Below are 17,137 nucleotides of genomic sequence, written 5' to 3'. Positions count from 1 at the left end.
CTTTAGGAGAAGGTGTCAATGGTTTTCAAATTCTGGGTTTGAAAACAACTTTTTTAATATCTAAAGATTTATCCTTCTTCAGCCATGTTCTGAGGTGATCCCTATAAAAGGTGTAGTTTGACAGAATTGAAATAATAAATGATAAAGTTTCAAAAGCCTGCTGATATTCAATGTTCCCTTGTTGCCATGGTACAACAAAGACAGATGCCAGGGTGTGCATCAATGATGTCTGGAGGCCAAATACTTTGAACTACAGAGATAAAAGGGCAGAAGCAGCTCCAAAAAAATAGCCATCGCCTCATTTGCACCAGATCAAAACAGCAAAAAAGACATCAAGAAAAAAGCCACTCTTAAAATCATTTATCACATCACAATTCTATAGAAATCTGAAGGCACTTGGTAAAACTCATAACCCAGACGTACACTTGTTTGCAGAGAAGACGGCAACGGCTATTAAGTTGTGCCAATCCTTTGATTGTGCCATTAAGTTGTGCCATGATCCTTTGAAATTCAATTGCCTTTCAGGGCTAGGGGCACATCTAACAGCAGAGTGTGGTGGGAGAGAGTCCTAGCTCTGGCACCACAGAACTTGGGTTCAGACTCTGGTTCTAGCACTTACTATCTGTGTCATATCTCTAGGTCTCAGTTTCTTCACCAATAAAATGAGAGACTGGTCTAGATTAGGGATGGGCAAACTACAGCCTCAACAATAAAGAAATTCAGGGACAGCTAGGTGACGTAATGGATAGAGCTCAGGCCTTGGAGTCAACAGGACCTGAGTTAAATCCAGCCTCACATGCTGGACACTTACTAGCTGTGTGACCCTGAGCAAGTCACTTAGCCCTGATTGCCTCACCAAAAAAGCAAAAATAAATAAATAAATACTCTTCTTAGCTTTTGGGGCAAACAACAACGATGATGACGGCGACAGTAAGAGTTGGCCCATGCACCATATTTTGCCACCCTCTAATCTAGATGATCTCTGAGGACCTTTCCAGCGCTGACATTATATAAACTAATTATTCCAAATGGAGATGGAATCAGGGATCTGGGCCTGAACAATACCATGTCCTAATTAGCCATAGGAAATATCCCCTACAATTTATCATTCCATTGTCCTCCTCTTCTCTTCCCCTTCTTCAAGATTAGAAGGGTTCAAATTTCCAATATCTTTCTTCCTTAAAAAGTAATATAAAGGGCAGCTAAGTGGCGCAGTAGATAGAGCACCAGCCCTGGAGTCAGGAGGACCCGAGTTCAAATGTGGCCTCAGATACATACTAGCTGTGTGACCCTGGACAACTCACTTAACCCCAACTGCCTCAAAAAAAAAAAAGGTAATATAAGCTTAGGTTTTAATGAGAAGGCAGCTATACAGCCAACAAATTTGTGAGATTTACCCTGGGAACAAACTTACTTCGTAAACAGTCAGATCTATTCCTGCATAGGGGATGACACCAAGGAAGTTTGGGATGTAGCCTTTGTAAAAGCTTTTCACGCCTTCATACTTCAAGATCTTCTTGGCACAGTCATACATTCCGGAGTATTGCCCAGTTTTGCCTACAGCCAACCTGGTCTTTAGAACCTGAAGGTAAAAAGACAGAGATGTATTTAATTGCTCTGAAGTGTCCTAAACTACTCGACATTCTCATGAATTGGATGATGCCACATATCTTGCTAATGCCAAATTTAAAGTTCAACGACCTCTTACATTTAAAAAAAAATGTCACTGCTGTTAAGTTCTAATGGTTTCCATCTCGGAATCACAAGTAGAAGAAGAAGAACCTAAGGAGGCCGTAGAAGTACCTGCCAGGGAGAGAAAGCCAAGAGGTAAGAGGCTCAGGCAGCAAGAAGTAGACTGCTGGTGGAATTCTGAATAAGGGAAGACTGCTGTGCAAAGAGGGTGAACAGCAGCAGGGTAGGCAAGCAACTATGGGATCCCCAAACTCTTCTACTGGGCTGTGGGGCCCCTCCTTTTTGTCTATTTTTATTTTTAACCTCTTTCAAAAGAAAAATAAATCCCCAGAGTACCTAGCAAAATTCCTTGCACAATATATAATGTTTGTCAAATTGATTTTCTTGAACCTATAAAATAAGGTGATTGGACTAAGGAGCACTGGACTCGGAGCCAGATGACTCTAGCTCTGCCATCGGATATCTGTCTGCCTTCAGGAAAGTCCTAACTTGTCTGAGCTTCAGTCTCTTCATCTGTAAAATGAAAGGTTGGCCCAGATGACCTCAAAGCAGCCTGTAGTTCTAAACCTCTGACCCTAGATGACCTCTAGATTGTCTACCAGCACTAAATCTCATCAGCCTATCAATTGTCCTCATGTCAGAATTCAGCATAAGGGGAATAGATTTTACATCGAGAAAGTACTTATGCATAAGGCAATGTGACAACAAGGCCCCAAAGCAGAGACTCCAGGGGACCACAGAAACACAAACTGTGAAATCTCATTCCACCACATCCAGGTCTAACTTACTTAATGCTAGTGGTGTTTATGTCCTCCTCTTCTGCCTGCGGAATTTCCATTGGCTGAAAAAGGAATTCTCTCCATGTCTGGAGAATTAACATACACCTTCCTGCCTCTCTTCCCCCCCCCCCCCCCCGCCAAGCCATTGCAGTTCTTCCAAAGAGAAAATTACTAATATGAGTAGCCCCCAACTTTATATCTTGATTAGTGTTTTTTGGCGTAGGCCTCTTAGATACATTGCAATCAGTGGGAAAACCTTTGTTTTAGCAACAAAAATGGCAATTCCAGTGAAATGTTTGAGGATAGCTACAAAGTGGTTTTTGTCCTAAAGGAGGGCTCTTTGTTTGGGAGCCAATTACCATCTGATAATAGAAGCAGCTAGGTAGTACTGTGGATAGAGGCTGGGCCTGCTGTCAGGAAGACCTTAATTCAAATCTGGCCATAGACATTAACTAGCTCTGTGACCTTGAGCAAGTCACAACCTCTGTTTGCCTCAGTTTTCCCATCTGTAAAATGGAGATGATAATAACAGCATCTACCTCCCAGGGTTGTTGTGGGGATCAAATGAGATAGTATTTGTAAAATGCTTAGCATGGTGCCTAGTATATAGTAAGCATTATATAAATACTCTTATTATTACTATAAAATATTTTATCTCTAATGTTAAATTTCTGCTACTAAGACCTGAGATAGGGCTCATATGAAAGAAACATGAGAAAGAACATCAGATTTTTCACAACAGCACTTACCTCCATGGGGTAGATGAATGTCTGTGCTGTTATTCCTGCCGCAGAACCAGAAATAAATCTCTCAATGGTCCCTAATTTGGCACCATTACTGGTCAGCCACTTCTTATACTGTGTGGAAAGAAGTGTTTGCACACACATGAATACAAGATTAGAAGAGTTACAAACTGAAGGCACAGACCAGAAGTGTAAAAAGGGCTCAGTCATCTCAACATACCTGATTCCCATATCTATTAAACAGTCCCAGCCCTTGTCACACTCCAAAATCCCTGTCTGCAGCACCACCAGTAGCCTATCAGATATTTCCCGTGGGATGTCCCATGGGCAATCAAACTTACAAGTCCAAAACACAATTGATCACCTTTCCTTCCTCTCCTTCCCTTCCCTTCGCCCTAATTTCCTTGTTGAGAGTGCCACCATATTTCCAGTCACCCAGGGCATCCTCTCGCTCAAGCCCCATATCCAATCAGTGGCCAGGTCTCAGGCAATCTATCTCTACAACCTCTCATAGCTACCTTCCAAACTCAGGCAAGCCACTGCCTTCACCACTTTCTGCCTGGACTACTGTAAAAGTCTCTTCCCTGTTCTCCCTATCTCTACTCTCTCTTCAGTACAATCTATCTTCCACACAGATGCCAAATTAAGGATATTCTTAATATCCTGAACAAGTCATTCCCCTGCTAGAGATCTCATGTGGCTCCTGCATGCCTCCTGGATAAAATACAGTATCTTTTCTTTGGTACTCAAAGCCCTTCTGGTTCCAGCATATATTTATTTCTAGGCTTGTTAAACATGACTCCCCTCCACACAATGCATGTTCCAGCATGACTCTCCCTGTACCTAGTGTTTGATTTCTCCTCTCCATGCCTTCACCCAGACTTGTTCCCTTTACCTGGAATGTCCTCTCTCCTCACTTCTATCTCACAGCATTCCTAGGTTCCTGCAAGGTTCAGCCCAAGTACTATCTTCTACATCTGCATGAAGCCTGCCTTGATCCTATCCCCCCACTCCCCAGTGCCTAAGGTTCTGCCCTCCTGTAATTAATTTGTATAAGAACAGGGACTGGTCCTATGATTTTATTAGTATAAAGAACCCCCAGGTAAATAAACTCCCTTTACTGACATAGGCTGACACCTGTTCTAAAGCCTCTAGTCTTGAGGGCTGCCTGAGCGCTGAGAAGTGGTATGACTTACAGATCTAAAAATAGAAACTATTCATCAGAGGTGAGACTTGAATCCAGCTCCTTGCGACTCCCAGGTCAGCCCTCTGGATGTCAGCTCTCTCCAGCTCTCCATGTGTGTCATGCTATCTTTCTTATTTATTTTGCATGCATTCTGTATCTTTTTATGTATGTACATGCTGCTTTCCCCTCAAAAAAGATAAGATCCCTGAAGACAAGGAGTGCTTTACTATTTCCTATAGTGCCTAGCACATGGCAACCAATAAACATTTCTGAAGCACCTACTATGTTCCAGGAATTGTGCTAAGCTCTGGAAACAACATGATGAATGCTTGGCCAATGAATAAACAGTCTCAATAAGCAAACACACACACATGCACACACCAGGAGAGCATGCAAAGTTTGAATGCTTATACACTAATTCACTGAGATACTAAGCAAAGCTGAACCACAGCATCATAGAATTTCAGAAGAGGAAGGGATCTCAGAGACCATCTACTATATGGTTACCCCATGCCTGACCAATGGTCATCCAGTCTTTGCTTAGAGGCTTCCAAGGCGGGGGAACCCACCAGCTCTGGAAGCTATCTGTTGCACTTTGTGATACCTCTAATTGTTTAGAAGGTTTCCTTCCCATCCAGATTAAATAGGCTCTTTTTAATCTTTTAATCTGTTTTTTATTAGCTCTGCCCTCAGGGGACAAAGAAAATCACTGTAATCTTTCTTCTACATGACAGAGTTTCAAATATTTGAAGGCAGCTATCTGGTGTCCTCTCCTAGTGCCCTATAATTTCCAGGAGCTGGCCCTTGGTACCCAAAGATGTAGGAACAACTAGGTGGCACAGTGTACAAAGCACTAGGCCTGAAGGCAGGAAGACCCAGGTTCAAATCTGGTCTCAGACATGTATTAGCTGGGTGACCCTGGGCAAGTCACTTAACCATGTTTGCCTCAGTTTCCTCATGTGTAAAAATGAGCTGGAGAAGGACCACTCCAGTATTGTTACTAAGAAAACCCAAAATGGGGTCATAAAGAGCCAGGCACAACCAAAAGAACAACAAATGAAAACTCAAAGATGCAGTGGACATTCTGGCAGGCCCTGCCAAGCTGGACTAGTGTGGGATAAACTGTGTCTGAAGAAGCAGCCTCACCCAGTTCAAAGAAGCTCACCAACCCGAACACTGGCCATGGCGTGATGGGACAGTCTTTTTGATCACGTTGTCGTTTCAGCTGATTTTCAGGCATGCCCGACTCTTCATGCCCCCATCAGGGGTTTTCTTGACAGAGATACTGGAGTGGTTGGCCATGTCCTTCTCTAGTTCATTTTACAGATGAGGAAACTGAAGTAAACAGAGTTTAGTGACTTGGCCAGGGTCACACAGCTAGCAAGTGTCTGAGTCAGAGTTGAATTCAGGAGGATGAATCTTCCTGACTCTAGGCCCAACACTCTATCCATTGAGCCACCTAGATGCTCTACATAGATGTGTGACTCTTCGTGACTCCATGTGGGATTTTCTTGGCAAAGATACTGGAGTGGTTTGTCATCTCTAAAACTTCAGGGCAAAAACTATACCTCTGTACATCTTCCAGGAGGAGGCAGCATGGAGCATCGGATAGACCACTGGATTTGAGTGAGGAAGACCTGGATTTGAAGCCTGCCTCCAACACTTGCTATGTTAACCTGGGTAAGTCATTTAACCTTACTCAGTTTCCTCGCCTGTAAATGGGATAATAATAGTATCAACCTTACAGGCTTTTGTGAGGATAAAATATCCTTTGCAATCCTTAAAGTGCTACATAAATGTTAGCCATTAATTACTTGGCACAGTAACCTTAAACATATTGGATACTCAATAACTGTTTATTAATTTTTAATCAGTTATTAAAAATAAGAATTAAATGTTATAAAGGGACCTTGGATGTCTGCTAGCCTGACCTCCTACAAAGAGTAAAAATCCTTTCTATACCAGAAAGACAGTCAAATAGAGCAATAATAAAGGCTTGGGGTTTTTTAACCTGTTAAGAAAAATTAAGCTAGTGTTCATATTTAATAACTTGCATTCCCTGTTCTATGGCAATAATCTTTAAAAAGGGGGAATTAACTTCAAGAACTATTAATAAATTACATAGAAAGTAATATTTTACCTGTTCATATGCCCAGAATTTAACAGCTGTCTCAGGAGCTATTTTAATAACATTCACACCATTTCCTCTCCAAAGGGACCGGATGCCTCCTTCTTTCACCATCTGCTTAAATCCACCAACTAGGTTCATTTTGTTTGACTTTGAACCATGAACCTAAAAATGAAAGGAAAAGGTTTTCATTTAAAGCCTGCGTGATGGTCATTTTTCTGAAGCATTTGTATATAAAACCTTTTATTTTCACTATGGTTTATAATCTCAAGGCAATAATGAGAGGTCCAGAGATGGGGAACTACATGGATCAAAAGAATTTAAGAAAGATGAAAAAGGCAAAGGCTGAGAGAAGACATAATTTAAATCTATAAAATAACTGAAATGCAGACTTGCCCACCAAACCTTGAAACATTAAGGCAAAGGAACAACTTTAGAATTTTGAGCCACTTATGTTCAAGAAAATAAAAGATGTGTGTGTGATACTGATGCTTGGATCATTGTATTACTGAGAATAGCTAAGTTATTCTATGTCGTATAATGTTGCTGTTACTGTGTACAAAGTTCTCCTGCTTCTGTGACACTTTACATCAGGTCACGTAGGTCTTTCCAGGTTTTTCTGAAAGCATGCCGCTCATCATTGCTTGTAGCAATAACCATATAAACATATATATATATTATACATAATATATATCATAGGTATATAGATATACACACACATATACACTTGACATTTGCCTTTATATTGAGCCAAAATCTATTTCCCTGTAACTTCCACCCAAATGGCATCCCTTAAAATATCTGAGGACAGCTAATCCTGTTTCCTCAACCCTGTGTAAGATAAGCATGCTCAGCTTCTTTATTTGTCACTCTGAACTAAAGCAAAGAAATATGTAATACATAAAGCAATAGACTAAGTTACTTCCTGTGAATAAATTAAAACTGACAAAGCTTTTATTACTTCTAGAGTATAAGCTTGTTAAGTGCAGGAATAGCATCTTATTCATTCTTGAATCTCCTAAATGAATTTAAGAGCATGTGAATTTTCACAAATAGGTCAAATGAACATGAATATCAAATTATGCCACTAAAATTTTTTGGAAATGTTCTCTCAAAAAGGAAACAATTATTCACATCATTTCAATGAAGAATTTAGAATGAAACACATCTGCCTGTCCTCGTGACCCATACACTTACCTGCATCATGACTTTCAGTCTATCTAAAGGTGCTGTACTTGTTCGTGAGACAGCCCCAGCAATCCCTCCTGCCAAGAGCTGTCTCCACCACTGGCCAGACTTCTTTTCTTCTTCTGTGAACTCATCTGGAATAGATAAGCTATCTCCTATATCAATCCCCTGTTTAAAATGATAGAAAAGTTTCATTATAATACAATTAAAGATAGATCATTTGAGATCAAGGTTTTTTTAGCTATTTGTAAGAGCCAAGTATTATTTCACCTATTTTATCTACACAATTAAAATCAACCTCTTTTTCTAGATAATAAAGAGGGGAGCATAAATTGTTTTAAATAACCTATTTACAAGTAAAGTACCAGTTCACTTGAAGTTGACACAAGCAGCAATTATAAATGCTGTTCATCAAAAGAACAGGGATGTTATTGTCTTTAAATAATAGTTGTTCTTGTTGACCATTTTGAGCATAAATATAGGTCAAAAATACCACACTATGTTTAGAAAGATATAGTATACTACTGTACTATGTCAATCAGCATATTTTAAATTGGAATAATTTTGATAATGCCAGAATTATACAAAACATCTAACACAGGGTCACCACTTCCACTAGAAGATCACAAATAAGAAGGAACCCAACAATTACCAAGGCAACCCAAGTGGGCCAATATAGTAAAAATTATAGTGGAAGAGAAATCTTTATTTTCAGCATCTGGTAAAGGAAGACAGTGGTCATTTTTATTTGGGGGGGGGAGGCATTATCAGAGTTAAGTGATTATTAAGTGAATTAAGGTTAAGTAACCCTAACCCAGGGTCACACAGCTAGTAAGAATCCTCCTGAGTCCAGGACCATTGCTCTATCCACTGCACCACGTAGTGGCCCTAAGTAGTCATCTTATTTATCATTTCCATGTATAGTAGACTTGGAACCCAAAAGATCTAGCTTCAAATTCTACCTCTGACACTGATTTACTAAGCAAATAACTTCACTCCTATGTACCTCCTTCAACTTAACCAAATCAAAGATGGGCTATAATCTTTGCTGGTGGAGGGAGTTCCCATACTGAGAGTAGCCTACATGGATAAAATCACAGATCCTTCTGATAACTGTTTCTCACTTAGGTAAGTAATATGAGGGCTCCCATACATATACACAAATAAAAAATTTGTACTGGTAACTCAAGCTTCTAGTGACTTAAATATATTAATAGACTGGCTATTTTATTAATGTGGGTACTTCTCCACTGGATACAAATCATAATCCTTCTAATACCTTAGTATGTGGTATTGCTGATGAGTCTGAAAAACCCATCAATTTTTAGCCAACCTAATGGTAAACCTCTCTGAACTTAGCCAGGCTAGTCCTTGGATGACAATTAGAGAGGTCATTACCATGTCAACACTTGGAAGTCTTTCTAGAATCCATCAGTGTAGATACTTCACTAACATAGCCTGGCATCACCTCTCTGCCACAATGGGGCAGCACAAAAGGACTTTACTGGAGAAATATTAATAGCAATTCATAATAATGACTCACATTTCTATAGCATTTGATGATTTACCAAAAATTTTCTTTACAGGTCTTAAAGTTTGAAAGATGGGTTTAGAGTCAGAAATTTAGAGTCTGGGTTCTGGATCTCAAAACCGCTCAAATTGCAGGATCACTTAATATCTCTGAGCCTTCATTTCCTCATCTGTAAAATGGGGATAATAATACTTGTACTATCTACAGAGTGCACAATAACTACAGAGTTATTATAATCATAGCTCACATTTAAATAATACTTTATAGTTTACACTTTTCTCCCAACACCCCATGAGGATGATCACAATAGTACTATGTATGTGTGTGTATCCACACACTCACACAGATACACATATATATGTGTGTGTGTATATATATACACAAATATATATACACACACATATTACACACATACACACACACATATATGTATCATTTGACTCTGAAAACAAGCTTAAGTTAGGTAAAACAGGTCTGATTCCTCACTTTATAGAGATGAGAAGAATTGTAATGGATAGAGAACCAGCCGTAGAGACAAAAAGCCCTGGGTTCGAGTCCTTCCTCTGACACATAGTGGCCCTGATTAAGCCATTTATATTAACTTCCAAGACTCTCAGTGGTAGTATAGTTGCAGGTTTACATTTTGTTGTTTTTCAGTCATGTCTGATTCTATAGTATGTTCATCACGTGTGTTCTCAGGGATCTCTAAGGCTGCATGACCAACGTAAGTACAATACCCACTTTGTTTGGATAAATGGCTCAGAATTTGCAAGAGGTGCCCTCTGCTGAAGAATAGTCTCATCTGTAGCCTACAGGTAACAACTGAATTATAGGGAGGTATGGCGAGATCCTTGCACTCCAGGAAATTGAGATCAGGCAAGATAAGTAAAGAATGGTGTCCTTAAAGCTTTTCATTGTTGTTAAGCTGTTTTCAGTCGGAGTCTGACTGCTTATGACCCCATATGGAGTTTTCTTGGCAAAGATACTGGAGTCATTTGCCATTTCCTTCTCCAACATATTCTACAGATGAGGAAACTGAGGCAAACAGGGTTAAGTGACTTGCCCAGGGTCACAAAGTGTTAAGGGGGCCCCTGAACTTGTATGCAAGAGGCCCTGAACATGTCGAGGAAGAAACAGCCCCGAGTTGATATAACTTGTTTGCACCCCAAACTGGACTCCCTGTGTGTTTTTAACAACAGCTGGTGAATGTCTAAAGCCAGATTTGACCTCACAAAGGTGAGTCCTTCCTGATTCCAGGCCCTTAGTTCTATCCACTGCAGCACCTAGCTGCCCACCAGATTTCAATTCCTCACCAGGAATTCCTCATGTAAATGAAATCACAGGATGAAACAAAAAAGATGGAAAAACAGAAAATCAGAAAGGTTAAGTGAGTTCCCTCTGGGCATACATTTAGTGCTTGAGTTAGGTTTCAAATTCAGGTCTCCTGATTCCTCAAGTCCAGTACTCTTTTCACTATGCTGTACTGTCTCTTGATTTGTAATATAGAAAGCTGAAAATATATGAATAATTCTGAAGTCCCTCACACAGATGTAGCCTTCGACTTATACACACAAGTGACTCTGACCTATAGAACTCATTCAGTAGAAGAGGAATCTTTTTTTAATCTAATTTCATCGACATCTGTTAAGTTATAAAAAACTGACTCATCTGAAAATTCTTGCCAACCTCCATTTTGTTTCAAGTTAACTGATCAAACTATGAGTCAAACTTCAGGGTTGTGGAGGTCTTCAAGCCAATGAGGACCACATGAGAAGAATCTCGTAGAGTAGTGATGTCAAATTCACACAGAAATGGGAGCCACTAAATCATCCATAAGGATGCCTGTGGACCACATACTGACATTATGTATGTTCCATTGTATTTATATTTATTTTGTTATTTCCCAATTGCATTTTAATCTGGTTCTGGCTACACTCAGGAAGTTGCACTATCTGATACTCCTGTTGTAGAGGCCATTCCTTTTCAGGTAGGGGTAGGACTAAATGGCTTCTCAAGTACATTGCAACTCTGAAATTCTCTGATTCTAGACTATCTTTAGATCGTTTAGTAATGTACCAAAATCCATCAACTCTTTTAACTTCCTTACTACACAACAAAAAGGCAGCTCCATGTGAAATGCTGAGTGGGTGAACTAGAAAATGAGCTTTAATTTGGCAAATTATTCTGCCAAGTGGTTTCACCAGTTTAAGTAACCAGTGCACTCAGAATCTCAAGCAAAATTTCAGAAAATATTCATTATCCTGCATTTAGACCTCTACATCTTCTGTGCTACAGAGATGACTTGGCTGACGCTCTAACTACGGATGTATCATCCTGCACTTCCCTGGGACAGCCCAGAGTATAAAGGATAAGCTTGAATTAACTGAATAGCTGAATCTCCTATCACCTGGCTCTCAGGAAGAAGGCGGCCATGGGCAGAGTCTGTTGGGCTAAGAAACAAACAGCTCACCATAGTGAGTGAGGTCCGCTTCTAGGTGCTGGGTAAGGAGCAGGAAATGAAGAAAGGAAATGATTCATCAGTATATGGAACATAAGTTAAAAAAAAAAAACAGGTTAATTCATGCTTTGAGTTGAGTAGGAAAGACTTAAGCATCAAGCACAACAGAGTCCAGTTTGGAGGCCTCCCGAATCCCAGAGAAGGATGTAGGTGAAATCTGTTTCCAGACACTAAAGAGTAGATCAATGATGAGGACAAAGACAGCAAGATCAAGGGGCCGAGATGACCGAGTCTCTCGCTTTAGGATACCATTCTTTACTTATCTTGCCCAATCTCATGAACTTCCTGGAGGGCAAAGAGCTCACCAACCTCTGACAGCTCAGCAAGCCACAGCTGCTACCTGTGGGCTACAGATGACACTACTTTTCAGAAATGGGCACCTCTTGCAACTTCCAAGGGTTTATCCAACCAAAGGGGGTATTATTGTACTTACACTGGTCATGCAGCCTTAGCGATCCCTGAGAACACAATAAACAAATTGTAGAATCATAAAGTTAGAAGGGACTGTAGAAGTTCTCAGAACCATTCAATGAACAAATTACAGAATCATGAAGTTAGAAAGAGCCATAGAAGTTCACAGAATCATTCAATTTTATCTCAGGTAATACATGAATACCCTCTATGATATTCCTGACAAATGGCAACCCAACCTCAGCCTGCAGCCTCACAGCTGTACTTAGGACCAAGTCATTAAAAAAAAAAAACAGAGCAAAAAGCCAGTCTTCCTTACAGAATGTTTCCAGAAGCGAACTATTTCCTCGATGTTTTCAGCAGGATTAAGTAAAAAGTAGTCCCTCCATTCATTCCAGTCAACCGACATCGTCCCATCAGCATCAATGCTGAAAATAAAAAAGAATGTAAGCCGATATAAGCCAAGCGTCACAAATCAAATTAGAATAATTGATCAGTCCAGAGTAACAACACATTCTTCTAATGCATCTTCAGTGGCTGCTTCTATTGGTCTTTACCCTCAATCCATTGCAATCTAACACTTGTGAATATTTCCATTCTCAAATATTGGTATGCTGATCTCTCCAAATTCAGAATGATTACATATACTTTACTCTTTTAAATAACATATATGAAAAGGACTTTTGATGTGAACAAGATCCAGTATTCACTTAAAAGAGAGTCACTAAGAATCACAGGATCACTAATTTAGAACTAGAAGCAGGGATATGCTGGAGCCAGCTTGAACCAGCTGAGAACCAAATTTTCAGTGTGAACATTTGCACCTCAGAAATCAGTAAGTGGTCCAAATCAGTGCTTGATTTATCATTTGATTGCCTAGATGTAAGAAAGTGATGCAGAAAAAGTTAACAATGCAGATTAAATGTAAAAGTGTGTTGAGAGTACATATTGTTTCCAGAGAATCAGCTGTTAAAGATTACCAGCACACCCCTGACTAGGTGAATCCTTTAAAATCAGCAAAGTTCTTAACTCTTTTTGTGCTATGGACCCCTTTTGGCAGGCTGGTGTGAAATCTATACACCTCTTCTCAAAATGTTTTTCAATGCATAAAATAAAATAATTGGGATTACCAAGAAAACAGATTATACTGAAAATCAGTTATCAAAAAAATTTTTAAACAAGTTCATGGACCCCAGGTTAAGAATATCTAATAAAGTTAGTACAATCCTCTCATTCTACAGCAATAGTAACTGAGGCATAAAGAGGTTAAGTAACTTGCCCAGAGTCAAAAATAAGAATGAGCAGAGCAAAAATTTGAACTTAGGTCCCATGATTATAAATCTGACAACAATCAGACCATTTCTTCAATTCGTGGATAAAATGGCAAATGGAGGATAAGTAGGCAAAATACAGTACCTTTAAAAGAGAGATTTCTCAAATATCAAAATACAAATTCTAACATAGTAGTAAAATGACTGCTGGAGATGTCATCATTACAAGTCTCCTTCATTGGTAATTAATGACCATCTACATTGCCATTCTTGTATCCCTACTTAACTAGTCCTCTAGTACAAATTCTTATACTAAGATTGGGCACATGTTGAGAAAACCACATTCTGGTCCTGGCAGAACTGTCTAATTTTATCAGCAGTGGTTTCCGGTATATTCCTTGCCATATCTGTTAGGGGTGAGGGAGAAAGAATCAGCCATGAACTTGGAGAACCACCAAGTTTCTGCTTTCAGTCTATTAAGCTATAGCTTGCTGACTGAATTCCACTAAGAGTATTCTAATGACTGATCAGGGCATGAAACTAACCTTGACTATGTTATCAAAGCATAAAAAGCATGGCTGGGCCTACCAAAGAAAGGTCTCACATATGGACCTAGTGATGCTATCTGTTGGCCAAGGAGCAACCCATGCATAGAGAGGCTCACCATTAGAAGACTGGCCAGAGGAGGGACTCTTAACCTGAAGCAATTTTTTAATATATTTTGACAACTGCATTTCAACATAATTAGTTTCCTTTGTAATCTCAGGTATTTTATTTTATGTATTTAAAGATATTATTCTGAGAAGAGGGAACCATAGGCTCTGCTAGACTCCCAAAGGGGTTCATAACATGAATAAAGTGAGAGCCCCTAAGCTCAAGGCATAGCTTTTCTCTGGGGATTCTTTGTTCTTGTCTTTATAATGATATTGAAATTTCTTACTTCTCATACCTTCAAATAAGATTTTCGGTTTCTCTACTTATTCTTGGTGGGGAGGGGTAGTAATTATTATTTAAATTAATAGGGCTATAATAGCTTTAATTGAGGTATCACAGTGGAGTGAATAGAGAACCAGGCTTAAAGATAGGAATATCTGAGTTCAGGTCCCAGCTCAGACACATGAAGACTGTCTATATGCCCCTGGGTAAGTCATTTAACTTCTCTGGGCTCTATACAGCCAAGACCTATACCACAGAGGGGGTTTCCTCACCCAAGAGCTCCCTAAGCTAGTGAAATCACAGGTCTGGTCCCTGTAGCTATCTTTTAATATCTTGGCTAATTTCTTCAATCACAGCAATTCACCTTCCTAAAGAAGGCACACATAGGCATAACCTGTATTGGCAGAGGAAATATCTACACTAGTGATATTACAGACATTTGGAAGTATCAAAATATCAGTCACCATAGAATTGCTTTGCAAGAAGTCATATTTCTCTTCTAAAGAAAAGAGGGGGCTCTAAGCTAAATAGCCTACCTTTGGGTGTTGGTCCTACCTTCCCATAAGAGATACAAAGGGACAGAGATTTTCTTTTCAATCAATTAATCCTCAACCAACATTTTAAAAACCTTTTGGGAACCATGAGTCAGTTGACCAACAGCAATTATTGAGCACCATCTGTAAGCTGGTGCCTGATAATCAGCAATCACCACCATCAGGTGATGCCTATTATGCATAACAAACTGGGATAGCCAATGAGGTGGTTACAAAAAGGAGCAAAAGACAAGATACCCACTTTAAGAAATTGATTATCCAAGAGACAGGAAGACAGAGACAAATTAAAATCCTGGGAGCAAAAAATATGGCAATTTAGTATAGTAGAAAGAGCACTGGAACTGGAGTCAGAAAACCTGGTTCAAATCCTGACTCTGACTCTTACTATCTTGGTGACCTTGAACAAGGTTGTAATAAAAAAAAATAGATATTTGAAAATTGTTAAATATTTAATAAAGGTATGTTTTGTTATAAAGCAGATAATAATATATAATAGCAAATTTTTATTTGAAATTCTTGGCTATTATGAAAGTATATAGGGTGGTTTAAAGATGTGGTTTCGACACAGTTTCAACATATTAATGATGACTCAACTATCAGGTATTTGCTGTATGTCTGAAGCCCCAGAATACGGGTAATTTTAATTTATAAGTAAAGGGTAAATGAAATGTCAACTGCTAGGGAAGCATCAGAAATGATATTAAAACCTTAAATTGTGGTTAGTGAAATTTTGCTATTTAAGATAAACATTCCTGGGGCTGTAATTTATTATTTTGAGCTTTGGTTACCAAGATGGCTGTCTGAATTATCATGCAACCATTAGTAAAAAAAAAAAAAATGGCATGTTCTGCAGTCTGGGAACTGCTAAAGGTGTATGTCTGTGCCTGGGAAAAGTTTTGGGGACAACCTGGGCACAGCCTAGATAGGATCCTCCTGACTGTTTCCCCATTGTGCTATTTCTTTTCTGAAAAGGAAATTTCCCCACTTGATTAATCCTGAGCATTGCTTTTAACACCCTGTGACTACATGATTGGCTGTCAGATGAATGCCTGGAATCAAACAGAGCTAAGGGAGTTTTCCCCCTGTTATGATATATAACATTGTTATAACTATTTCCTTCATTTTTCCTTTTATAGCAAATTTCTATAATCAAGAAGTTTTGTAAGTACCATACTAACTCTATTGATACTGGACATCTCGTGAGTTACTATGATAGGATCAAGCATGAGCATCTTACAATTTTAACCTGTATTTGTGGTCAAATTATAATATAGGGATGATATCCTCCTAAGGGGAAAATGATTAGACATGGTAATAAGACAAAGATGTAATATAAAAGTTTTCTAAATAAATGAATGGTAAATTTTGAGAAAACAACAGGATCATATGATTGACTTCCAAATTTATCTATTATGGGGGGGGGGGAGTGACAGAGCCAAGATGGTAGAAGTAAAAGCTTGAGCTCTCCTCCAAACCCCTCCAAATACCTATAAAAAATGGCTCTAAACAAATTCTAAAGCAGCAGAACCCACATAAAGGCAGAGTGAAACAAATTCACAGCCCAAGACAGCATGGATGGTTGATTGAAGAGATATATCACATGGCCTCAGCAAACCTGGAGCAGGCCTCAGAGGACCGAATGGCGAGCAGCTGTGACAGTTTCCATACTTCTCAACCCACTAACGCCAAAGACAACTTAGAAGGTCAGTGGGAAAAGTCTGTGACCTTGGTGAGAGAGAGAAGCACAGGGTCCCAGCCCCAGTCCCCGAGTGTGGCCTGACGTGGTGCTGCCTCCTGAGCTTCTGGCCTACAGACTGAGGGGGAATCAAGTAGCTGATCAGAGGGGGATTACAGGGATCTCTCTGCTGGTGCAGGATTCTCTTGCTTTGCCTGTGCTCAGATCTGGGTCACAGTTCTGGGTGGCAGTCCTGCGGTGAAAAGGAGTGCTGGAATGGTAGAACTTTTAGTGGTGGCAAAGAAGAAATCCTCACAGTTTCAAGGCAGAAAAGAGTGTTTGTGGTCACTCATAGACCAGAGCACAGTACAGGAAAGGTGAAAACACCTCGCCCCTTATCATACCACCTTGGAAGAACTGAAAATTTACAGGTCCCTAGAAGCATCTCTGAAAACAGCTGCACAAAACCCCTGAAGTTTGGGACAGTACATTTCTCCACAATGGAAGCAGATCCCTACCTTAACA

General features: G+C 39.6%; 1 protein-coding gene across 1 annotated transcript in view; it reads right to left on the bottom strand.

Moving 5' to 3' along the window:
- LOC110217777 (mitochondrial adenyl nucleotide antiporter SLC25A24-like) overlaps nucleotides 1–17,137 on the bottom strand; it is a 43,903-nt gene that overhangs the window by 1,859 nt on the left and 24,907 nt on the right. Inside the window, exons 4-8 of the mRNA XM_021000340.2 lie at nucleotides 12,496–12,604; nucleotides 7,726–7,884; nucleotides 6,541–6,693; nucleotides 3,221–3,328; nucleotides 1,415–1,582 (exon numbers count right to left, since the gene is read on the bottom strand). Of these exons, the coding sequence (XP_020855999.1) occupies nucleotides 1,415–1,582; nucleotides 3,221–3,328; nucleotides 6,541–6,693; nucleotides 7,726–7,884; nucleotides 12,496–12,604 (697 nt within the window). The remainder of the gene's footprint in view (nucleotides 1–1,414; nucleotides 1,583–3,220; nucleotides 3,329–6,540; nucleotides 6,694–7,725; nucleotides 7,885–12,495; nucleotides 12,605–17,137) is intronic.

The sequence above is a fragment of the Phascolarctos cinereus genome, unplaced genomic scaffold, assembly GCF_003287225.1.
Source record: "Phascolarctos cinereus isolate Bilbo 61053 unplaced genomic scaffold, phaCin_HiC Scaffold_5;HRSCAF=322, whole genome shotgun sequence".
Classification (NCBI taxonomy): Eukaryota; Metazoa; Chordata; class Mammalia; order Diprotodontia; family Phascolarctidae; genus Phascolarctos; species Phascolarctos cinereus.
This window is presented reverse-complemented; position numbering and strand designations above follow the sequence as displayed.